This window comes from Phasianus colchicus, chromosome 30 (assembly GCF_987193195.1).
Source record: "Phasianus colchicus chromosome 30, bPhaCol1.hap1.1, whole genome shotgun sequence".
Taxonomy (NCBI): domain Eukaryota; kingdom Metazoa; phylum Chordata; class Aves; order Galliformes; family Phasianidae; genus Phasianus; species Phasianus colchicus.
Window position 1 is genome coordinate 378515 of NC_143465.1, and position 25791 is coordinate 404305.

General features: G+C 41.6%; 2 protein-coding genes across 23 annotated transcripts in view; one reads left to right on the plus strand and one right to left on the minus strand.

Moving 5' to 3' along the window:
* Positions 1-25791, plus strand: part of LOC149914304 (uncharacterized) — a 162854-nt gene that overhangs the window by 72134 nt on the left and 64929 nt on the right. The window lies entirely within an intron of this gene.
* LOC149914307 (annexin A4-like) lies at positions 1150-24101 on the minus strand. 18 transcript variants are annotated; one of them, XR_016460457.1, is made up of 6 exons: positions 23348-24097; positions 22161-23237; positions 21798-21911; positions 20819-20875; positions 17747-17894; positions 1150-1466 (listed from the first exon to the last, which is right to left on the minus strand). XR_016460457.1 is itself a non-coding variant. In XM_090126951.1 (6 exons), coding segments are annotated over exons 2-6 (414 nt in total). In that variant the 5' UTR covers positions 22254-23237; positions 23348-24087; the 3' UTR covers positions 1150-1464. The 18 variants fall into 18 exon arrangements, 9 of the variants coding, with proteins under 9 accessions (XP_089983077.1, XP_089983076.1, XP_089983073.1 ...); XR_016460456.1 differs by having other exon boundaries at positions 21562-21911; XM_090126951.1 differs by having other exon boundaries at positions 23348-24087.

Below are 25791 nucleotides of genomic sequence, written 5' to 3' on the forward strand. Positions count from 1 at the left end.
GAAAATCACCACCACTAGCTGTGTATTTTCACCAGGGATGAACAAGAAACCACAGGCCATTCTTGTAAAAACCTGCACCAGAGGAGGAGACTAGCTGTCACAATTGCTGAAGTCTACCACCTACCAACTCGTATTCACATCCACTGTTGGTGTTCATCAGTGTTGAGTCATCACCAGTGAATGTCAATGAGAGCCAATTTTCCACCTGGAGGAATTGAATTATCCACCTTTGCTTCTTATGCACTTCTGTGTCAGAGGTTATTTTGTCAGACCACCATCCTGCTTCCATCTGTCACACACAAAATGTGATGGAATATGGTCAGGAAGTTTCAGCCTCTACTACCACACTTTCAACATCTGTCTCTGTCACCATGGGCCAACACAATAAAGCAGGAGGCATTATTTTTGGAGCATCTCTTGTAAAATATATAATATAGTTTATGTATGTAAGTAACAAAACATTTCAATTTTTAATTTTTAAAAAGGGGGCGGGGGGTGGGGAACCATAAAACTAGTAAGATATTTGATTTCATTTCTGTGAAATCAATGCACAACTCTGTTTTTATAGTAGTGGTTGCAATTCCTAGTGAGTTCTCAAGGTGTTAGTGAGAGACTTTTGATGAAATTTCATTCATTCTGTGCTTCATCCTTGATAACCGTTGTTCACAAATTTATGTACAATCAGAGAGCAATGACATGAATAAGATGGGGTGGTGAAGCAAGGAATGTTTGTCTCTGCTAAGAGAGGTCTCACAGAAGTCTGATGAAGAGACAGGATCAATGTTTGAGTTAAATATGTGATTGTAACTCTACACATTACATTTAAAAATTTGCAGGTAATTTATTTATGGGAACTGAAAATAGGGTCATGAGTACACAAAAGAAAAAGAAGAAAAGAAAAGAAGAGAAAAGAAAAGATAAGAAAAGAAAGAAAAGAAAAGAAAAGAAAAGAAAAGAAAAGAAAAGAAAAGAAAAGAAAAGAAAAGAAAAGAAAAGAAAAGAAAAGAAAAGAAAAGAAAAGAAAAGAAAAGAAAAGAAAAGAAAAGAAAAGAAAAGAAAAGAAAAGAAAAGAAAAGAAAAGAAAAGAAAAGAAAAGAAAAGAAGATTCTTTTCATCAGTCTTGAAATATAGTCTCAAATTCCTTTATCAAAACAGAAAGCATGGCTGCCTGTTTTTCACTGTTTGCAGTACTGTTTTTGGCTAAAGTATCAAATAGTATAAAATTATTTGCCATAACCTGACTTACCTGTACACTGAGCTCCTGGTTTCAGTCACCATGATGTTAGTGGCAGATCTATGTGTGGTTGTTTCTAGGTGAGCACCTAGGGCCAGACCAGGCAGGTAGGTTAAGAAGACTAATCACCATGGTGGTGAGGGGCAGAGGCTGGGCCTCTTGACAGGCTGCGCCAGATTGCATGTTGTCCACAGTCCATGGGTTGGACATGCCTGGTCTAGCTGGAAAAATCCTGAAGGACAGAAACATAATGTGTTGGTGCGTATATCAGAAAACTCACTTTGCTTAATGGTGAAAGGATGTATGGACAGGCACTTAATAAACATAACTGCGAGCCTTGATCTCAACTGACTGTTGTTTAGTTACTGAATAGAAGATGTGTTGTGGATTTTGTGACTGGACAATGAAATAGAATGAAACATTGGTTCTGTTTGTACATACTTTCAGTAAAGAATAAACATCATGAAGCTTGCTTTTCTCTGACACTCAGATAACTTTTCTATCACTGCAAAAATGTTCCTGGAAATCATAGAATGTGAAAAGAAGCCTACATTGATGCTGTACATAAGCAGCCTCTTGATAGCAGTTGAGGACTCAGAACTCGTAAAAATTGACTCAGCAGATCATTTTGGTATCCCCTAAATTCCCAGACATTTAGGCATGGTTGTAGACATTTCTTTAGGCGCTTCACTGAATCTGGATGAAAAATAATATTTCAAGAATTACTTCAAAGTAAGCATTTTTTAAAATGCATGTCTGACATATGTTGCCAAAAACAAAGGCAACTTTTTTAACATAATAGCGGATAATGTTGACTACCTAAATTTGAACTGAAATATATATAATTTATTAATCATTTATATGTAATATTAATCATGTACAAAATGCTATAATGGAATTTTTTAAGATTCTGCTGCACTAACTGCACAATGGAATGTTTTTGTTTGTGTGTTTTTGAGAAGGTCTGAAAGATTTAAGTTACTTTCCACCATGATAACAAAAACTAGTTAGGATTTTTAGAAAGTTACAAGCAGTCACACAAGAAAATAGGCACACAATAGAAGCAGGCAAAAATAAGGAAGATGTAATTGAAGAATTTATGATAAATTTTATTTTTTATTTAATTCAGAACATGAAATGAATTATACTAATATGTTGTGCCAATAACAGTGGACGCTTCCGTAGAATATAAGTGGGGAAGACTCTTTTCTTTAAAAAGATCAACATTTTAAAGAATTATTTTTAAAGAATTTAAATTATTAGTTGTGAATAGAGAGGAGGAAATACTCATAGAAATAATAGCTAGGGCACTAGTTACTGGTCACAGGTTAAGTGGCTTTTAAAGGGTTTTATTAAACAAATCTATAAAATTTTAAAGATCTATATGTTTGCAGTCTTTTACTGAACTGTTTTTAAAAGAGAAGATTCAAAACTCACTAGAAGTATGCCTGTTCATTGAAATGAAATTCTGTAGCTATTACTTCTGGACCGTGCATCCAAAAAAAGTTGTGAAAAATTCTGTCTCATTCTTAAAAAAATGAAAATAAGAATATATCAAATTTTGTAGTATATTATGCAACTTTTACATGAATATTGGATTAACTTTAAAAGATAATCATTGCATCCCTCAGTTTTCCTCCCTGATTTTGAATAAAACCAAACCTAGATAAAAGCTTGGTCCAAATGATAGAATTTTTTCTTCTCAAGACCAGTTGAAGCTAAATTTTATCAAACATTTCTATATATACAACTGAACAAGGCAAGGAAAAATATTTTAAAACTCCTACACAATTTTTTTAGTTTCATGTCTTAGTGATTACAGTCTTCACAGATGCATATATTTGATTTTAGGAGGCATAATATGAGTAATTAATGATAACTCAGAAGTTGTCAACTAGTTAAGAAAATGCATAGGAAAGCAAATACATTTAAGAAAAGTCAGAATAAAATTAGTACTGTGGCAGTATTTGTTTTCCTGATGCTGGTTTTTTACATCCTATGAATTAAACTTATGCCCTTCCTCGTTCCTACTTTTTATAGGAATAATCCTTGGTCAATAGAAAATATATTTGCAATGCATACTGCACTTGCACAGGTTTTTATTCTGTTCAGATACAATCTACATACAACGTATCTGTTTTTTCCAATAGCTACTGGAATATATAATCGCTCATAAACAATGTTATGTTGTTTTTTTTTTTTTTTTTTCTTCATTAGGGGCTGATGTTATCAATTTTGATGGCCACGTAGTGCTACCATACAGATTCAGGAACAAGAAAATGAAAACATTGAAAGATGTCATCTCTCTGAAATTTAAGACCTCTGAAAGTGAAGGTGTAATTTTCCATGGAGAAGGACAACAAGAGACTATATCACCTTGGAACTCAAGAAAGCCAAACTTTTTCTAAATTTAAATTTAGGTAATTTTTTTTTTTTTTTTTTTGGTATGCTTTTGTGTCCTTTTTAACACTTGTTCTGGTTTCAGCTGAAATAAAGATGTCCTGGCTTTTGCTTAGTCATGGGAGCATGTCCATGGCCAAGCCAGGACAGGCCACTTAGTGGGAAAAAGAAGTCACCGCTATACGCATGACTGCAAGGGGAGGGTGGAGCCAGGACAGGTGGCCAGAATTAGGCCAAGGGTTATTCTATAAAATATGACATGCAGAAGGTCATGACTACTACCCTCTGCTGATCTTCCACAGATGGGGAGGAAACTGCATCCCATAGTCTGAGGGGAATGAAGAAAGTCTTCAAGGCCTTGGGACAGTTGGTGAAAGGGTCTGGGGCACAAGTTATTTTCTCTTCCCTCCCTTCGTTTTCAGGTGATGACATGGGATGGAATAGAAGGATCCAGTCCATAAATGCCTGGCTACAAGACTGATGCTATAGGCAGGGCTTTGAGTTCTTTGATCATGGCTGGTTTTATAAGACACCAGACCTGACAGTAATACATGGAAAAGGTTTATTTCACAGTAGCAAAAGGGTTCTGGAACAGGAATTAGCAGGGCTCATCCAAAGACCTGTAAACTAAGTTTGAAGGGGGATGGGGATGTAGATTGACTTGGACTGGTGGAGAAGTGCTCTAGTATTGATGAAGGCCAGGACATGGGACAGACACCCCTTGAGGGTTGCTGGGCATTGGTTGGTATGGGGTAAGAACTTGCATTGCTGGCAGGCCACAGGTCAGCAGGGAGTTGTATTTATTGCTGTGGATTGGTCAGTAGGTAGAGAGTAATTGCACTGTGGCTGTATAAAGTATGCATTTATATATTTATAGTTGCATTTCTTCCCATTTTCCTCTTCTTTCTTAGTGTATAGTTTTTATCTCAACCTGCAATTCCTGTTTGGTTTTTTTTTTTTTTTTTTCCCAATTCTCTCCCTCATTCCATCTGGGATGGAAAGGGGGAGTCTGGAGAGAGTGAATGGCTGTGTGATGTTTAGCTACGCGACAAGTTAAACCGCAGTTCTCAAAAGAACTTATATCCTTCTTTTTCTTCAGATATGGCAGGCCACATAATTTAATTTTGTGAAAATATTCATCATTCCTTTTATGTTGTTCTTTTTTACTTCCTGTCCTATGTCCCCCCACTTTGTGTGAGATAACATGAAAGTAAAATCAAAATGAAGATCAACAATATATTATTATTAGAAACTTGTTGGAAAGGATTGGTAGGGGATTGGGAGAACTGTATTTGCCTCAGCTATAATTTCATCTTCAGAAACTTGCAAAATTGTTGAGATTGGAAGGACTTCTAGAGGTCATCTCGTCCATCCCCCAGCTCAAGCAGAATCAGCTAGAGCAGGTTGCCCATAAGTACATCCAGAGCTTCAAGTATCCAGAGCTTCAAATATCTTCAAGAGTGGAAATTGTCATTATCTCATTTTAAGAACACAATCAAGTGGCTGTGTGAAAGAAAGATGCTGTTTTTAATGCTAGGGGAATAAGGATCACTCTTAAAAATCTGCAGCAAAAAAAGATTACTGTATGGGAAGCTACAGGCCACATGAGGTTCAGTAACCTTCCTACAAAGAAACAGAGCTTGAAGATAGGCAGGGAGAAGGTCCTGTTTGTTTTTTTTTAAGCTATACTATGAAGCACTGGACCCACTGAAGCTGGTGAAAATTCTCGGAAGGATCAATAACCTTCAGCAAAAAAGCAGTAAAGATCATTTGTAGGAAAATACTGTATTAAGCCATGGCAGTGTGATTTGCTAGAATGTGTTGTCAACTTGCACATCTTTACTGATTTTCAGGCATGCTCCAGGAATGCATTGTCTTCTCATGTATTTAAAACATAGAAGAATACACTGAGTTATTGGGCAGTGCAGCGATTTTTTAAACTTCTTGGTGAATTTGTCATTTGCTGCTTCACTTGAGATATATACTACCTACCTTTCTGGCTTACTTATGTCAGCCAGACTGCAGTGAAATATGACCTCTGATGAGCACAGCTACCCAGGCAAAAGTTTCCAGAAAGCACAGCAGTAAGCTGCAAAACTGTATTTACGTTAACTTTAATTGCCTCCCAGAAAAACTGCAGAATCACAGATGGCCAGGGTTGGAAGGGACCTCAAGGATCATGAGTCTCCAACCCCCCTGCCATGTGCACAGCCACCAACCTCCACATTTAATGCTAGACCAGGCTGCCCAGGGCCCCATCCAATCTGGCCTTGAACACCTCCAGGGATGGGGCATCCACAACCTCTCTTGGCAGCTGTTCCAGCACCTCACCACTCTCTCTGTAAAGAACTTCCCCCTGACATCCAACCTAAATCTTCCCTCTCTCAACTTAAACCCATTTTCCCTTGTCCTGCTGTTGTCTACTCTTTCAAAGAAATGACTCCCCTCCAGTTTGTAGGCTCCCTTTAGGTACTGAAAGGCTGCAGTGAGGTCACCCTGCAGCCTTCTTTTCTCCAGACTGAAGAAGCCCAGCTCCCTCAGACTATCTTGGTAGGGAAGGTGCTCCAGTCCCATGATCATCTCTGTGGTCGTCCTCTGGACCCTCTCCATCAGTTCTGTCTTTCTTGTACTGGAGGCTCCAGATCTGGACACAGTACTCCAGATGGGTCCCCACAAGAGCAGAGTGGAGAGGGACAATCACCTCCCTGTCCCTGCTGACCACCCCTTTTCTGATGGAGCCCTGTATACCATTTGCTTTCTGAGCTGCAAGAGCACTGCTGGCTCATGTTAAGTTTATCATCCATCAGGACGCCCAAGTCCTTCTCTGCAGGACTGCTCTCAAGGACTGCTCCTTTTACCTCATCTAGTGAAATGTGTCCCTACCCAGGGTGACACTTAGTAGAATGAAAAGGCTCTCACTGTGAGGGTGCTCAAACGTGGAACAGGTGACAGAGATACAGAGGATCTTCAATCCTCCCCAGATTAACCAGATATAAGTAAGCTTCACTGAATCTAACCTAAAGAACCAACAACCAATGCTTGCAAGTTGTATTCCGTTCAGAGGCTTTCCTCAGAAAACGAGTCAAAGAAGAGAAGCTATGAAGCAGCGGTGAAGGGACAGCTGTCCCACTTACCCCATTAGTCCAGTGGACAGTTCAATGGTACAATTTTCTGCATCTATACAAGGCATTGAAAAAAATATAAGAAGTACCCAAGCAAAAGGGGTGCGTTGAGATCCTCTGGTACCATGGCAACACTGATGTCACCAAAAACAACACAACTAACTCAGTTTTCTTTAGTTCAGTAACAGTCTGTATGATTGTTTGCAATTTAGTCTTCATAGGAAACAGAATCATCGCTTTTCTCTCTACCTGAAGAGAATGTACACAGGGGTAAAGTGATGGGGGGACAGACACACTTATACATGCATCACTAAGCAAGAGCATCCGTAAATAAAAGCATGCTACATAAATGCCAGCTGTGGCTAAACAAATAGAATCATAGAATCACTCAGGTTGGAAAAGACATTCAAGATCACTGAGTCCAACGACCTAACCTTACTACCCTAACAAGCCTCTGCTAAATCATCTATCTGAGCAGCACATCCAAATGGTTTTTAAACACATCCAGGGATGCGATCTTTTAGGTAACAAAGAACTTTTTTATAGCTATAGTTTTATAAAGTTATTCTCTCAAGTTGTTCAATATACTTAGAACCAAAAGGGCAACTATGTACCATGAGAAATAAAGAAAACAAGGAGAGAGAAAACGAAGGAAGAAAGGAAGTAAGAACATGTTTATATTGAAAGAATTAAAAATCCACTACTTCAAGTTTCTGAAAAAGAAAAATAGAGATGTTACCATGCAAGGAATTAAGCAATAATTCTTTTTCCAGCAACCAATACAGAAATATGAAGTTCTGTTCGGAAAAATAAATGCTGAAAACAATTAATAATGTAAAAAAAATATTTATTTTCAGAACTTGCTAATTACATACATTCTTCTAAAAGTTTGAGGTTCCTTTATTAAAATAATTTTCTAATCTAGAAGTTATATAAGCACTTATGTGAAAAGGAAAGATTTATAGATTTCTCATGCAAAGGCTGCTCTGAAAGCAATGCCTTCTATTTTATTTTGTTGGCCCATGATATCAGAGGTAGATATCATAGTATAACAGTAGAGATTGAACGTTCCCACCAATATCCCACTAGATTTTGTTGCCATGATGGCAGCATAGTGGCAGTCTGTGAAAATTATATCTGACACAGAAGTGCACATGAAACAAAGATATAACTGAATTCCTCCATGTGGAAAAAACAGCATCCATTGACATTCTTCAATACTTGATGAACATTCACAGAGATTTAACGGTCAGTGTTAGCATAGTGTGTTAGGTGGTGTGTTTCAGCAGTGGTGACAGTAATAGTGGATCAAATCTGCTGCTCCAGGCTTTTTTTTTTTTTTTTTTTAAACAATACGCGCAGCATACAAGCCCTTCTTCAATCACCACCAAAAATGCATAGCTAGTCATGGTGACTACATTGAAAAATAATCTTCTGTAGCTTAGAACTTATTCTATTTAAATGGAAACTATATTATATAAGATTATGATGATACAATTTGATAAATGGGAAGCATTACTTTCAGAGCAAAGAAAATTTTTAAGGGAATGTATTTAAATCTTATTTAATTTATTGTGACGTTCTAAAAGATAAACAAAGTCCAAGTGTCCCATAAAAAAAAAAATTAGTATTTCTAAATCAATTTTTCTGAAGGAGGGCCACAAAGATGATCAGAGGGATGGAACACGTCCCCTGTGAGGACAGGCTAAGGGAGTTGGGCTTGTTCAGCCTGGAGAAAAGAAGGCTGCAGGGTGACCTCTTAGCAGCATTCCGGTACCTAAAGAGAGTCTACAAAGAGGAGGGGAGTCAACTCTTTGAAAGGGTAGATAATGGCAGGACGAGGGGAAATGGTTTGAAGTTGAGGGAGGGAAGATTTAAGTTGGATGTCAGGGGGAAGTTCTTTACAGAGAGAGTGGTGAGGTGTTGGAACAGCTGCCTAGAGGGGTTGTGGATGCCCCATCTCTGAATGTGTTCAAGGCCAGATTTTATGAGGCCCTGGGTAGCCCGGTCTAGCATTAAATGGGGAGGTTGGTGGCCCTGCATGTGCAGGGAGGTTGGCGATCCACAATCCTTGAGGTCCCTTCCAACCCTGGCCATTCAGTGATTCTGTTATAACATCTGTACATTCATTGATTATACAGTATTCCATCAAAAAACCTTAAAAAATCTTTTAAAAATGAACTAGCAATACATACTCTTCTAAAGGAAATGCTGAATGATTTAAAAAAGTGTTCAAGTGTAATTGAAAAATGTTTGAGTATGCAACTGAACATTTTGGTGGGATATGTATGCATGTAAAATAGATCTTTTTTAAATCTGACTTTGATTATGCATCCACTGATGCATAACAAATGTACTTGTATGGGATACACATTGCTGTTGCAGATCACAAACCTGTGGTGCCTGAGAATATCCACCAGTAACTTCACTACAGCTAGACATTTAAAAATAATGGACTGCTCAATTTGCTGTGGTTTCAAGAAGTTGATACAAAAATAAAACATTTTTTGTATCAGACTAAATATATGTTAAAAGAATGAAAAATATATGTTAAATTTTAATATTTCATTTAAAAATTGTACCATTCTTAGGTGCCGAGTTGATGACAGGGCCTGCTGGGCTGCTGTGTGTGTCTGGGGTGCCCTGTGCTGGACAGCCAGAACCAAAATAGACCCATACCTATTACTGTTAACCACTAGAGATAAGAAATTAGCTGAAGTCTGTTCTCACTTACTTTCATACCAGAATAACAAACACTTGCAAAGAAACAATCACAACTATTTCTTCCTGGGGAGTAGGTAAACAACCCACACTTTAAATACTTATAAAAAAAAAAAAAAAAAAGTTATTTTTGATCCTAAATCTGCAAAACTCTACTGTTTGAGGAGTACCATGGAGCAAATGAGGAAAATCACCACTTTTTATGATCTTCAAGATAAGAAGTCCCCTCTATGTGAAAACAAATAAGAAAAATAAAATTAAAAAAAAAAAAACATGCTAGAGAGTACATTAGAAAAGAATTAAGCTTTCAAACAGAGCATGTTTTCAAAGAGATCTTCAAATGCTTTCACAGTTCATTTCCCTCACTCTCCATTGTTTTAATACAAGTACTGAGACATGCACCTGTAATATCAGAAAAAGTAAATACCAAGCTATGCTTGCAGATGTTGAACTGTGACTATGCTGGCTGAAGATCAATTACATAGAAATTGTAGAAATATCCAGAATAAAAATATCTAAAGAGAAACAGAGAAAAAGAGGGTTGGATGCTTCGGATAACTCTTAAGTGTTCTATTCACTGTCACAAACAAAGCTACTAAGTTTACAGTGACTGCTGATAATTTTCTCACATCTGTGATTCTTTTTTTCTCCAAAATGAAAAACAATTTTAATTACAATGATTTAATACAGTTGCTACAAATATGAGAACATGATTAGACAAAACATATGCTTCAAAATGTTTCTTCCTATCTATCATTTAATATTTTTATGCAGTTCCATCACTTCTATGGTCATAGAAGTCCATCTTTTCATTAAGACAGTTTAGTGAACATTATTATTATGAGTAATAAAATATTATGAGAGGTTGGCAAAGAACCATTTACATGGATTATGAGACCACATAAGTATCTTCACAATTTAGGTGGAAAAAAAAAGTGTAAAAGAATAAATATGTATTCATATGTTTACATACATATGGACATATAGTTCATTCAGCATAGGGAGTTCCAGTGGCCATCAAGACACTTCATCAGTTTTTTGATCGTGAAGGTTTGTTTGTTTGTGAGCATAGGCTGATGAAACAAAATGTCCAGTATATCTATCTAGTGGCACTGGACAAAAGAAAATTGGTTAGGTTCCACACAAGTTAAATAGTGGCTTTCTTATCTACTTTAAATATTCCCTGTGATATTTTGATGTAATATATAGTTTTGGAGAGAATGGAGTTTCTGTGAAGTACATATGGCAACCATAGGAGAGAGTGATGGAGATATGAATAGTTGGTAGCAATAGCATGACAATGGCAAAGGAAATTACAAGTATCACAGAAATTTTTCTAATGATGAATACAGCTGATGAATGTGGAATTAATAGTGAAGAGGAACAATGGTTTCACTTAAAGTCACTACAGGCAAATAGGATTAACTTGTCAAAATCTGTTCAAGCTCTAATTTTTAGCACTTCAATATTTTCAAAACAGTTATTGTAAATATTCCTTTCAAATACTTATGGCTTAAGCCTTAACAGCATCTCCAAGTCTAATTTTTTTTTCTCTTGTAAATATTCACATGACCAAGATTTTGTTCACTGTACTATCTAAGGAGTAAATAATCTCCATAAAAAAATGTTCATTTCTTCATAAAATGATAAGGTCTGACTTGTTTATTTTTCTTCTTTTCTCTCCTTCCTTAAAAAGAAATCAGTCATACATCAGAATACTCTAACAGTAACATTTGACATAGCAAGATAGAACTAGTCCATGAGCAAAGGTATCAGTGACTCCATTCCACTCATGCCATAAGATTTCAGCACCCAGAAGTCCTCAGAAGATTATCTTAAAAAGTGCTGTCAAAGACTGTTCAATAGGAATGCTACTGGTTTTTTTGTTGTTGTTTGTTTGTTTGTTTGTTTGTTTGTTTGTTTTGTATGCATTAATCTGCTGCAGTATTGTGATTGAAGGAACTATTCGTATGGCAATGATTCTGCAGGAGCTTATTATGAACTTCAAAAATCAGTGATAAAATACAATATATATTGTAGTTGTCATAGGCTCCAGATGCCTTGAATTTGCTGATTGTCTAAAAAATTCATAAATGGGAACATGACGAGAGACATCTATCTATCATGTCTCTTTACTCTCTGTCTCAAAAAGAGCTTGAATATAAATATTCCATCAGCTTTGCATTAATGAATTCAGTGGATACTTTGCCTTCTGTAACATTACTTTCTTTCCTATGACTTGCTTTTTGATAAATTTTTCCTATGGTTTGCTTTCTGATAAATTATGTCACTGCAAATGTAAAGATCCTTTCTCCTCTTTTGAGTGTATTAAATATATTATATGTACCTGAAACTCTACAAAGGGGATGGGGAGCAAAATGCCTCCTATACTGTCAGAAAAGAGCAAGTCTGACACTGCCTTATGACACTAAATATGGACAAGTCTCTGGAGCTGGACAACATGTATCTCAGAGTCCTGAACTAACTGACTGATGTGGTTGCCAAGCTACTCTAAATCATTTCTGAATATTCATGGCTGTCAGGTGAAGGTCCTGGCAAGTGGAAAAAGGAATCATCACTCCCATTTTTAATAAAGGGAGAAAGGAAAATCTGGGAGACTATCGACCAGTGAGCCTTACCTGTGCCAGGGAAGATCACAGAGCAGAACCTCCATGAATCTACTCTAAGGCATGTGCAAGAAAGGGGAGGGGGGTGATTCAAGAATGCCAACACAGCTTCATCAAGGATAGACTATGCCTGACCATAGAAGTGCTCAGGTTGGAAAAGACCTCAGAGACCATCAAGTCCAACCACAACCTAACCAAACTTACCCTAATTCTAACAACCCTCTGCTAAATAATGTCTCTGAGCACAGTAAACAAATGGTTTTTAAACACATTCAGGAAAGGTGACTCAACCCTGCCTCTGGGGAGCCTATTCCAGTGCTTAACAACCCTTTCTGTAAAGAAGCTTTTCCTGATATCCAGCTTAAACTTACTCTGGCACAACTTGAGACCATTTTCCGTCATCCTGTCACCAGTGAGAAGAAACCAACCCTGCACTTGCTGTAAGCACCTGTCAGGTACTGGAAGAGAGTAATAAGGTCTCTCTTCAGACTCCTTTTCCCCAGACTAAACAGCCCAATTCCTTCAGTCGCTCCTCATACGGCATATTTTCCAAGCCCTTCACAAGCCTTGCAGCCCTTCTTTGGACCTGCTCGCACCCCATGTCCTTTCTGTATTGAGGTGCCCAAAACTGAACACAGTACTCGAGGTGAGGCCTCACCAGTGCTGAGTACAGGGGCCAAATTACTTCCCTAGTCCTGCTCACCACACCATTCCTGATCCAAGCCAGGATGCCACTGGCCTTCTTGGCCACCTGGGCACACTGCTGGCTCGTATTCAGCTGACTGTCCATCAATATACCAGGGTCCCTTTCTGACAGGCAACTTTTCAGCCACTTCTTCCCAAGCCTATAGGGTTCCCTGGGGTTGTTGTGACCAAAATGCAGGACCTGACACTTGACGCTATTGAATCTCACACGGTTCACCTTGGCCCATCAATCCAGTCTATCCAGGACCTTCTGTAGCACCTTTCTCCCCTCTGGCAGATCAACACTCCCTCTCAATTTGGTGTAGACTGCAAACTTACTGAGGGTGCACTCAATCCCCTCATCAAGATTGTTAATAAAGATGTTAAATAGAAGCGGCCCCTGTACTGAACCCTGGGGGACACTGCTCATGACCAGCCGCCAACTACATTCAACTCCATTGATCACAATTCTTTGGGCTTGGCCATCCAGCCAGTGTTTCACCCAGCAGAGCATACATCTATTCAAGCTATGGGCAGCCACCTTCTCCATGAGAATGTTGTGAGGGACAGTGTCAAAGTCTTTACTGAAGTCCGGGTAGATCACATCGACAGCCTTACCTTCATCCACTAAATGGCTCACCTTGTCATAGAATGAAATCAGGTTTGCCAAACATGATCTACCATTTGTAAACCCATACTTACTAGGCCTGATCCCTTGGTTGACTTTTAATTGGTCCATTATGTCTCCTGAGATTATCTGTTCCATAATCTTCCCTGGTACTGAGGCGAGACTGATAGACCTGGAGCTACCAGGATCATCTTTCCGTCCTTTTTGAAGATGGGTGTCACATTTGCCAGTCTCCAGTCCACTGTGACGTCCCCGGTTAGCCAGGACTGCTGAAGGATGATGAAGAGTGGCTTGGAAACCACATCCACTAACTCCTTCAGCACTCTAGATGCAATCCATCTGACTCCATGGACTTTTGAGCATTCAGCTTCTGGAGCAAGTCCAAAACCATCTCATCATGGATTATGCAGGGCCTATTCTGTTCCCCATCCCTATCTACCAGTGCAGGAGGCTGTGTTCCCAGGGAGTAACAAGTCTTACTATTAAAGACTGAGGCAAAGAAAGCACTTAATACCTCAGCTTTATCCTGATCCTTGGTCACCATGTTGCCCTCGGTGTCCAACAAGTCATGGAGGTTCTCTCTAGCCCTCCTCTTGCTGTTGATATATTTATAGAAATATTTATTGTTGTCTTTTATCTTAATGACCAAGCTCAGTTCTAACTGGGCTTTGGTTTTTCTAATTTTCTCTCTGCACAGCTTCACTACATATCTGTAATCGCCTGGAACAGCTTGAAAAGCGGGCTCATGTAAAATCAAATGAGATTCATCAAACCAAAATGTAAGGTGTTGCCACTTGGGTTGGAGCAATCTCAGATATGTGAACAGACTGGGAGAAGTACTCAATGAGAGCAGCTCTGTCAAGTAGAACTTGGGGGTCCTAGTGGATAAAGAGCTGGATGTGAGCCAGCATTGTGCACTTGCAATTTGGAAGGCCAACAGTATACTGGACTGCCTCAAAAGAAGGGCAGCCAACTGGGTAACAGGAAGAAGTTGTCCCCCTCAGTTCTGTTTTTGTGAAGTCACACCTGAAATACTGTGCCCAGGTCTTAGGCCCTGAAGACAATAAAGATGTGGAGCTGTTGGAATCAGTCCAGAGGGCAGCCACAAAGATGATCAGAGGGCTGGAGCACCTCTCCCGTGAGGTTCAGGAAGTTGGGCTTGTTTATACTGGAGAGGAGGATTGTTTTTCTGGGGAGACCTCATTGTGACCTTCCAATACTTCAGAGGAGTTTATGAACTGGCAGAAAACCAACTTTTTTCATGGTCTATTAGTGAGAACGGGCAAGAATGGTTTTAAATTAAAAGAAAGGAGATTTAGGTTAGATGATAGGAGGAAATTTTTTATTCACTGTGGTAAAGGACTGGAAAAGGTTGCCCAGAGAAGATGCAGATGCTTTTTCCCTAGAGGCATTCAGTGCCAGTCTGGATCAGGCCCTGGGCAACCTGATCTAGTGGTTGATAACTATGTTCATGTGAGGGCATTGGAACTACATGATATCTAAAATCCCTTCCAACATAAGTCATTCTATGATTTTAAAATGAAAGCTACAACTCCCGTTGACTACAGTATATTTTTTTTTAATGTTAAATATTTTGTTTGCTTCTCTTCCCACACAGTTAAAATCTTTTCTAAATTTGACATCAGCACTTATTCACAGAGAGAAATGTAAAGAACATTTTCAATCTTACTGTAGAGGGAGCCTTTAATTTATTTATTTATTTATTTATTTATTTTTGTGACTTCCAAGAGATCTATTAGAAAGTAACGTCACAGATCTCATCTGCAGTTTCAAACATAGAAAAATCTCAAAGCAAGAAGGCAAGCAAATAATTAAATGAATAAGAGCACCTTGAAAGGAAATATTTTGTAATTTTACAAACTTCTCTAGGGAATAGATGTCATCTCTAATTCTCTTTTAAAGTTGAACCTTTTTCTTAATTCACATTGCTGTGTAAGGAAGAATGTGGTTTCCATTTCTGACACACAAAAAATAATGTGTATTTTATCAGCATACTCAAGAAAAATAAGAACAAATCAATATAACAATTAATGACCACGTATTTCAATATGTGGTTTAATGAGAGTTCTTAATACTCTGAGACTAATAACCAGATTGCTGTATTGTGCAATGAAATATTTTTTTAAGCACTAAGTTTATGACTTTCCAATTAAACCTTTACTATGAGAAAATGTGCAAGTTCTACATCTGAAATATGTTCTCAAATATTCTCTAAATAAAAGACTGCATTCAATATAAACCTACAAACTTGAAGAAAAATATATGATTGTAAGGTATTAAGCAACCTTTTGCTTTAGGTAATGTTTCAAAAAATTTTCACAAATTGGATTAGATGCCCATGTTTTAATCAGGCTTAAAAAATTGCTACTTATCTATACAGTCAGTTTCTTCACTGACAGCAGGATTAATCTGCAAATCTCACTGGTTAATGACAATGCTTCAATATACAATACTAATTATAGGGCTAAAAACTTTGCTCCTGCTGAATTCCGTATCTATGGAACAATGTAACTTTACATAAGTTGCTCCAAATAATGCATTTGAAAACAAGTTTGGAACTCTCAAACATTATTCTGTTTTTCCAAGAAGTCATAAGACAGTGAACTTTTCTTCTCAACTGCGCTGCTGCTGTCTACTGGTTTCAGCATACTGACTCAAGGACAGCCTGATTCCTGCTTCTAAAATCTACACAGTATTTTAGGAGAGGTTTTTTTTGTTTCTTTGTTTTGTTTGTTTGGGAGGAGAAAGAAAAAAAAAGTTCCTATAGACATATAAATGTAAAACATTAATATTAATGTCATTAACAAAATACTGAAATAACTTATAATACTAGCAGTTCAATGCTTCTCTTCGAGGAAAACAAAAGGTTAGGTTTCTTACTTCAGTTGTCTGTGAAGACAAATTTTATCAGTATTTTTTTAGTTGATTCATTATTTCCTTGATAGATGTGTTTTATTTTTCTCCAGAAATATGCAGTCTTTCAAGCAGACAACTTTTCATCCAGTGACAGAAATAATTTTGTTAGCCAACTATGCTTTTCCTCACATTTAGTTTCAGACTCCAAATTCATCTTGTAACGTGCTTACAGTGCATAAGATATCAATTTAATTAAAAAAAAAAAAAAGGAAACAAAACAAAAACCTAAAACCTTTTGCTTGTAAATATTTTTGGCTAAAAAAAAACAAACAAAAAAAACAAACAAAAAAACCTACAACTTAAAAATATTTTCTTTTTTTTGTTGTTGTTTAAAAAAGTGTTGGATTAAAAAAAAAAAAAGTTGGTTTCTGTCTCCATATACTTGAATTTGTATAGTAGATATACTTAAATGTAAAAAAATGTAATCATGATGTGAAATCAACCATGTTATAGTGTTGGCTACACTTAAAACAGCATATAAAATATTTTAGTAGAGTGAAAGCACATAGCCAAGTCAAAGCAACAGAAATCACAAGATATTTTTGCTAGTTAATTAACATAATTGCTAGTTACCATGACAAAGTGTTTCAATAGGTCTTAAATCACTTGATGTCAATGGAAGAGTCTTCAAGATAGGTGCTTCTTAACTTGTTCTAACATTTTTTATTTTTTTTTTTAAGATAAATCTCAAGTATTTATTTCCCCTAAAACACCTACAAGAATACTGTACTAAATTTGCATAGAAATAGGACATCAGACATTTACAGTTTGCAGGCATGTGGACTTCACGTAAGCACCCACAGGATCAAATTCAAGGAATGGTATTTAGAAACTACACTTGCTTTTCTTAAAACTTGATCTGTTGTGCTCTTAACCACTTGCACCATTGCTCATCTCGTTTTTTTTTTTTAGAAGAGATTCTAAAGTTATACTCAAATATTAAAGGAAAAATCTCCGAAAAACATGTCATATTTAGACAAGGTGAGCTTCTTCAATTGAATTTTTACTTGTTTTATTGTTATCTTTGTCATCAGGCAATGAATTATGTCTTGTTTCCCTCTCAAGACCCAGCATGAAATGTATCTGAATGCTATCTTTTCCTCAACTGGTCTATTCAAGTCTTCTGCAAAAACAATTTTGAAGATCAAAAGTAGTGATTTCAAAGCACTCTTACTAATTCTAATGCTGTATTTCCTATAGAAGAGCTAACTAGAAACTCAGAATAAAGGATACAGTAAATATTAAATTAAGCTCCAGTTATTACAATTAGTAATCCTGGAATATCTTCATGCATTTTAGCAAAAAGCACTTGAGATTCAGATTTAATCTGAAATTCAAAGACAGTTTCTATTTAGATTTTTTTTTTTTAAAGGAATATAATGGAAAAACTTACAGTAGGAGCAGCCGTAGACCTCAATTCTTAACCCAATTTGGCCTTCTCCATTCCAATCTAAAGGAACTATACGTACATAGCGAGCAATGACTGGGTGTTGCAAATCATGTCGGACCACACTATCAGAGTCTGTGTTTCCAGGAAATGCCTAAGGGAAAGAATAAGAAAATTATTTTATTATTTCTATCTCATACACTGTAAAGATTCTGTTATGAAGGAAAATTTTAGGTAGTGAAGACCTCCGAGTGACTAGTTAGCACTTAAGTTTGGTTAAAATGTTTTCTTTGATACTGAGCAAATGAACAGTGGTTTTAAAAAGTTTTGTAGTGCTCACAACACAAACACTGTAGCACTGGAACCTCGTGCTTTCTCCACAATAGATACAGTAAATTCAGATAAGAGCTGCTGCTAGATAAGAAAGTATTTTGCATCACTGATCCATTGCTCAGTTACTAAAACATTTATAAAGATGTCCAAAAGGGTTGTTCTGTGACAAGATACCCATCCTCTAACAGATTACAAACAGCAGTCACTGTCTTGTAAACAGAAACACTGATATATCCTATTTCCTACAGCAGACCCTCCAATTTCTCAAATTTCCAGGAATACAAAGATCTTTCTTTATTTTTTATGTACTACCTTCTGGAAAATGAGCACACAGTTTCTCTCCTAACCATAGTTACCTCCCACAGCAAAATCAGCTCTTTTTTGACTTTGGAAGTCAAAAAAGTACAAAACACAGTACTCTGTCATGGTTTTATAATTTTGTTATCGGTATTCCACACCAAACATCATGTAAAGCACGGGTAATTAAAGAGTTAATACTCCAGTTCCGTGGACTGACAACTTTCTGGATGCCTGGTTCTCAGAAGAAAGGAAGAACTACACATCCCAGGGGACTTCATGTTCAGAGAGGAGGATAAGCCATGGGAGGGAGTCATGGGATCTTGCTCTCTGGCTCTCTTGCTCACTGCCTAGCAGTGTGTGGGTCTGCTCCCCAACCGTGTGCCTTCAGTTCAAAGTAGGCCTTTTAGTTTCGGACACTCTCTCTCTCTTATTTGATTTATTAGCCTCAATTTCAATTATATTATATTATATTGTGTTATCTTGCATTCCGATATCATGTTTAGTAAAATTAAGTTTTCCTCCTTAGATTGTTGCTGCTGTTCTGGTTTCTGGGCCCAGCTCCCATCTCCCTTCCCTTCCCCCTTTTCCGTCCTGTTTTTGGGCCAGGGGGCCTATGGGCTTGCTGCCCCCTGTCGAGGGCACACGTTGATCTAGATAACTCCGTGACAGACTCTCAAGTAAAATTTAAAAATGACTGAAGTAAATTCAGTGCTTCTTTTGTAATTTTGTACCTCTTGGTAAAAGATTTCATAGTACTCTGCTTAAAAGTAAATGATACCTATCTGTTAACATAACAGATTTTATTGTCTTTTCATCTCATGCACAAACCATTTGTTTTCTAATGGTAAATGTTAAAGATTGCCATTTAGTTATTTTCAGCATTTTCAGAGAAACATCATAAGTCTTCATGAGTAATTTTCAATAAAACGAGTATCTTGGAGCAGTAAACAAAGAAAGGTGATCTTTGCCACACAAATAAACCCACATAGAATCCTATAATACATTCAAGTACTGGAAATAAAAAGAAATGAAGAAACAACTAGGCTGTAAATGTATCTACTGCAAAATATAGTCATCAAAATTTTGTAAAGCCAAAAATTTAGGTTGACACTTTGCATATAGATACAGCACTAGATATTTCAGATGAGTATCCATCTTGTATACTGCACAGTAGATCTAGGTGTAGGTAAAGATTCACAGAACCCTTTCCTTGATGAGCTAAAAAAAAATAATGCATGTAATATTTTTTATAAGGTTGGTTGTTTGTACTGCTGCAATTATTGTGCTAAATAATGATGAAGACACTCGTGGCTTCATAGTAAAACTTGTTAGGTACAAAAATTAATGCCTGTGAAGCACTTCCATATTTGAGTGCTAAGCATTTATGAGAAATACAATAGTTCTGTATTCTGAGCTGAATAGCAGACAGACAACAACAAAAAGCACAGGCCGAACAAGAACTAAACAATCTATTGAATAACTGCCTACCATCTCAGATTTAATGCTGTTATGTCCTTGTTAGCAATGCCTCTGTACCATCAAAAACTATGGCAGAAAGTCACAGAGGTTCAAAGGACCGCTTTGCAACAAGCTCCTCGTATACTGCATGAACATTCTTTCATCCCTGCAGCACTCTCAGCTAAATCAGGATCGCCCCACAGAAATAATTCATTTTCACTGCTAACAGTCTTGCGAATTGGCCTACCACAGCTAGTACCATTTTCAAGACCTGCTGCTTTGTGCTGCCAATCAAGTTTCTTAGCTCCTCTCCCCCCTGCCCCAATGGCAGTCACACTTCATGATCTCTGCTTTCCATGCTGGAGCTGCAGCCAGTTGGACTTCGGTTTCTCAAGTCCCTTTCAGTCTCAGGAGGGAATAAAACAGCCAGAATGGAATGGATGCAATGCGGCTCTCTCTAGGACACCTGCTGCCTCAGAAGAGTTCACATCTACTGGACAGCTACAGAGCTCCTACAAAAGCATCACACACAAACAAGGAAGGAAAGAAAAACCCAGGACACTGTGCAGGGGTCCTACCTCTCACTAGGTGATACCTGTTCCGTGTACAGAGGATGGACATAAACTGCACCTCATCTGTTCCCCACTTCTTCTCCCCCGCTTCGTACAGGCACTTCAAGACATTAGGGGTGACAAAGTAAGGCTCATGGAGAAGACTGGGCGTACAGGAGATCTTAAATCCCTTGCAGCTAGAGCACTGCTGGCGCGTACTTGTCTAGATCACGGATATTTTCCAACAAGCACCTACCAGGCACGGCAACCGACAGCCAAAATCTCACTGCCCCTGCCAAGTAGCCAGCCTGTCGAGAGACCTCTCGTTAGAGACTTGCAAACAAGGCTAAAAGCATTATTTCCATTTCACAGGCTGGCTTCTCTTCACCATGCATCACCTGCTCAAGAATAGATTGGGAAGCACATTACTACGCACCTGAGCATCTTGCTGAGCATGGGCATCATCCACATACATTCCTTCATCTCTGTTTCCCTGCAAAGACACAAGGATAGAAGACTCAGTTCACCAGAGCATCTACTGGAAGCAACTCCTGAGAATTCCCCACTCATGAAAAGCTGCTGGGGATGGATAATGGAGTCCTTCAAAGGGAACACTAGCTTACAAATGAAATGCAGCTCAGATGTACTTTGGGCTTCCTTCTGAAACGAGCAGCAACCCACTTCACTGGGACATTTAAAGAAGAGCCCACAGCACTCATGCACACCCAGAGTCAGAGTTCCCTCCCCGGAGAGGCTGGGTTTGAGGAGCAGGTCATGGGACACACAGGGTGAGAAAAAGCCAGCCTGGAGCTCCTCACCACTGAGTGCAGAGCTGTGCCCACAGCTCTGAACATTCACCCCCTTCTCCCCTCAGCTTGGCTCACCGTTGCGAGGGACACGAGGACCCTTCGAAACATGGGAGATGTGTCAGATACGATGCCATCCTCAAGGGAGCAGCCATATTCCAGCAAGAACACACACACAGCACCCGTTAGGAGCAGGGCCACCACCTGGGTGCTGCCCACAACATTTGCCAGCTGTAACCTAGCTAAGTACAGAACTGTGCCCAGGGCTCCCAGCAGCACTGCAGCACTCCAGCCATCATCATTAGTGCTACAGCCTCCAATTAAGAAGCGCAGACAGAAGGAAACTGACAAGAGAGCCTTTCGCACTCCTTACGAAGCTTGTAGTTCTCATTAATGCGACAAATCTCTCCATTGGTGCGAGAAGCCAGAATTTCCATTGGGCAACCTTCATCTGCTCCTGCTCCCTAGGGAATCACCAAGGCAAGACTTAAGATACCAGCACCTGCTTGTGACGTGCAACCAGGTTTCTTTAAGAGAGAGAAGACATGCATAACAAAGCAGTAAGTCCTTGGCCAGAACTTAAGCAATACAAAAGGAAGATTTCCAAACCTTCACAGCCCTCCTTAGTTCGTGCACATCATACATGGTGGTGGGAGTCATCACCCCAATGATCACCCTCTCAAAATTCCCACTCAGCTCCGACTTCAAGTCATCAATCAAATCCTAGAAGGCAAAGAGGAGAAAGGAGTTGGCAGAAGGGACGGCCTTTGAGGACAGAGGAACTGAGCTGTTCAGCACTCCTCTTCAGGCTCCAACCCTCCTTGCATCAACAACTGCTCTGAACTGAACAAGAACAAAACAACCTTGGTCAGGTGAAGTCTCTGCCGACCTTTCTCTTGTAGAGATTGGGTCGTTTTTCACTTTGCACCCAAGTGACACAACCACGTTCATGCATCTCTGCAGACCACCCACCCTGCCAGTAGTGCTCTTAGAGGTGATCAGAACTTGCTGACGCTGGGAAACATTTAGTTTGGTCAAGACGTCAGTGATGGCATCTTCATCCATGCCTGCAAGAAACAAATGGAAGCTAGTCAGGATGCTTGCACAAGGATCAGAAGTGCCCTCTGGTCTTGTGCCACCTCCAGTCCCTCACACAGCCGGCTCTCAACAGCTCCAGGACTACATCGATGCACACAAAGCTGCCAGGACCCAGGCCACCAGAGCAGCTGCATTTTGGGACACGAAGGGCAGTTCTGTTTCCACTTTCCAACAATTTTTAGGGCAGTTGTGCAGCAGAGCAGTGCAAGCAGCTATGCTTCCCTCTATCAAACCACCAGAGCAGCCATTCGCAGTGCTGGGGAAAAAATAAAAGTTGACCATGGAGGGAGATCAACTTAGCAAAGCCCTTCATGGCCTTCCTGAGAGCCTGCGCTTCTTGCTCAGCGCTGAAACTTGAGACCCCCTCGATTGTTGCCTAAGGCCACAAGAAAAGGATTTAGCAAAGGCAGACCGACACACGCAGAGTTGAACTGGAAAAAAAAAAGAAGACAAACATAAAAGATGTGAACACAGAGATAGTAAAACTCCACCCACACAACTGATGCTTCTCTCTCACTTCTGTCTCACACGGCAGCCTGTTCTAGTGGGACTTCCCAAGCATATCAGAAAGAAGCCACGGGGGCACAACTGCATGGAGAACATATCTCCATACTGCTGCCCACGGAGTACCTGGTTTCCAGTGAAACAAAAGCTGGACCACCCGGCATCTGTGTTCAGGCCCACCAGGCCTTCTTCCTAGCAGTTCTCCACGTCAATCATAAAGCAATGCGCTCCCATCATAGCCCTAGTCCTGACTTCTCTTGTAGCAGGTAAGGACCAGTATTCTGCACCATTCCTTTTGCTCTGCTCGGCACTGGGGAGGCTGCAGCTGGAGAACAGCGTCCAGCTCTGGGCTCCCAGTACAGGAGACAGCTGGACATGCTGGAAAGAGTCCAACGCAGGGCTACCAAGATGGTGAAGGGACTGGAACACCTCTGCCATGACAAGAGGCTGAGAGAGAGGGGGCTGCTCAGCCTGGAGAAGGGGAGCTCAGGGGGATCCCACCCACGGCTGTAGAAGTTCTGCACAGAAGTTTGTCCTGATATCCAACCTAAACTTACCCCATGCCTGTGTGTCCTGCGGAACCCCACAGATGTGACAGTGGGCTGCTTCTCAAAGGAAACCAGTGCTCGGCGTCGGGAGCGGTGGAGGAAGCAGCTGATCCTGCCAATAACGCTGCCATCGCGCGTCCCTCCCCGGGACTCCCACACCTTCCTCTCCCCAGCCCGGCTCGGCTCCTCGCAGGCTGCAGACACTGCTGAGGCACTCGCGCTCCAGGCCGTCATCTTCTTCCCGTGCCGCCGGACCGCTCTCTGCAGCGCTGCGCTGAGCTCCTGCTGCTGCACCAGAACCGCAGCTCCCGTGCTGACGGACGGCGGAGCTTCGTGCCGGCACCCACAGCACGCGGCCCCCGGGCTGCTGGCGGCACGGCAGGATGCTCCCGTCCCCGCCTCCCTCCCACCGCCCCTCGGCTCCGGCATCCTCCCGTTATCCGCCTGAGGAAACGAAGGCCCCGCACAGGGCTCTGGACGGGCTGACCGACGGCTGATGCCAACGGAACGACGTTCAACACCGCCACGCGCCGGTCCCGCACTTCGGTCACGACGACCCGAGGCATCTCTGCAGGCCGGGGGCAGAGCGGCTGGAAGGCCGCGCGGAGGAAAAGGATCCGGGGGCGCGGGCCCCGGGGCCCCGGAAGCGGAGCGGGCGCGCGGAGCGGGGCAGCGCCGCGGGCAGCCGGGCCGGGGCCACGCGGGACGCGCGCGATGATGACGCAATGACGGCGCGACCGCGGGCGCAAACGACCCCGCCGGGAGCGCCCGCCCCGTTCCGCGGGCCGACCAATAGGAGAGCGGGAGAGGCGGGGCCGAGCGCGGGCTCTCCGCCAATGGCGGCCGCGGGATTCCGTGCCGGGAAAGCGGCGCTCCGCCGCCCCGCGTCCCCGCCGCCGCCCGCCCCGCGCCTCGGGGCCCCGTCCGTCCCGCGTCAGAACGGAGCCGTCCTCCGGAGTCGGCGTCGCGGCGGGGCGCCGCCGGCTGAGAACCGGCGGCTGACTGCGAGCGGCGGGACGCCCGGTGTCCGGGAGCGGCTCCTGGCCGAGCCGGGCAGCCCCGAAAGAGAGGGACCGACCCCGCCGATCGAGACGCGTCGGAGCCCGGCAGAGTCGGGCGGCCGCCTTCGGTTCCGGCTCGGCTCGGCTCGAACGGTCAGCAGCGCCGTGCTGAGCCGCTGCCCCGCAGGCGGAGGACTCGACTGCCGTTTTCTGTATTCACGTCTGTCCGAGAAGAAAGCTGGCGGCGCTGGCGCTGACCAGGGAGAGGGAGGCCGGGGGCCGGAAAGCTCTCGGGCTGCGGCTCCAGGGCAGGCAGAGGAAGTCACGGCGCCGGTGACATCAGCCGGGCTGCTGGGACCTGCGTGCTGTCACGCTGCGTTTCCGTGACGACGGCGGGCTCTCCCCGAGGAGCCGAGGGCAGCTTTGCTGCTGAGTTCGTTACCCGACGAAGCCCGACGCGGGGGGGCTGGGCAGACAGTCTTGCCAAAGAGGCCCGTGCTGCAGCAAGATTGACAGCACGACGCCTTTTGTTCCCCTTGAGCCCTGGCCAGGCTTCGGGGCGAAAACCAAGAGGAGAAAGAGGGCAGCGGCTGTTCCCTCGGACTGCTCCGTACATTGGTTTACTGTGTGCTAGAAAGGCTGGAGCTGCTTGCAGCGGCTCTGGACGCCTCACTCGTGGGATGGATGCATTGCTGTGCAACTTCCCCATGGCTGGGAGAGGTTCTTCAGATCCTCCCTGCAAACGGGGCTCCCCAGTGACTGCGGATCTGGCTGATGGTAAAGTGCTGGGGCAATTGGTCGTGGATCTTTCTTCACCACTGTGCTCACGTGGCAATGAGTAGGCCCACTGCCTTGCTTATTCCCTTTACTGCTAAGCTTCTCTTTTGGCTATAGACGCTGCCAATATTACTGTTGGTTTTATTTTGTCATAGGCAGTAAAATAAGCCTATCCCAAAGACGTTGGTGTCTTTGTTGCAGCTGTTGAGCCCACCGATTGGCACAACAGCATTAACACATGATGGGCACGTAACTTGGACATCAGGAATGTGACTTCAAAGGCTTCAAAGCATCGGGAATGTCTCCTTTGGAGAGAGACTGAGAGGTTTGGGCTTGTTGAGCCCGGAGAACAGAAGGCTCATGGGAGACCGTGTGGCTGCCTTTCAGTACACGGGGCCTCACAGATCACCCTTGCTGAGGGTGAGCACTATTCCCTCATTGAGGACATTGATGAAGATGTTGAACAAGACCGGACCCAGCACCGACCCCTGAGGAACACCGCTGGTTACAGGTCTCCAACCGGACTCTGCACCGCCAACGACGACCCTCTGCGCTCTGCCAGTCAGCCAGTTCTCAACCCACCTCACTGTCCACTCATCTGTCCACACTTCCTCAGCTTTGTCATAAGGATGTTGTGGGAGACGGTATCAAACGCCTTGCTGAAAGCAAGGTAGA

Coding starts and splice junctions, on each gene's coding strand:
- LOC149914307 (XM_090126944.1), bottom strand. CDS start 23,767: ATGCCGGAGCCGAGGGGCGGTGGGAGGGAGGCGGGGACGGGAGCATCC. Junction 23,238..23,347: donor GCAGGACACACAGGCATGGG/GTAAGTTTAGGT, acceptor CCTCTCTCTCAG/CCTCTTGTCATGGCAGAGGT.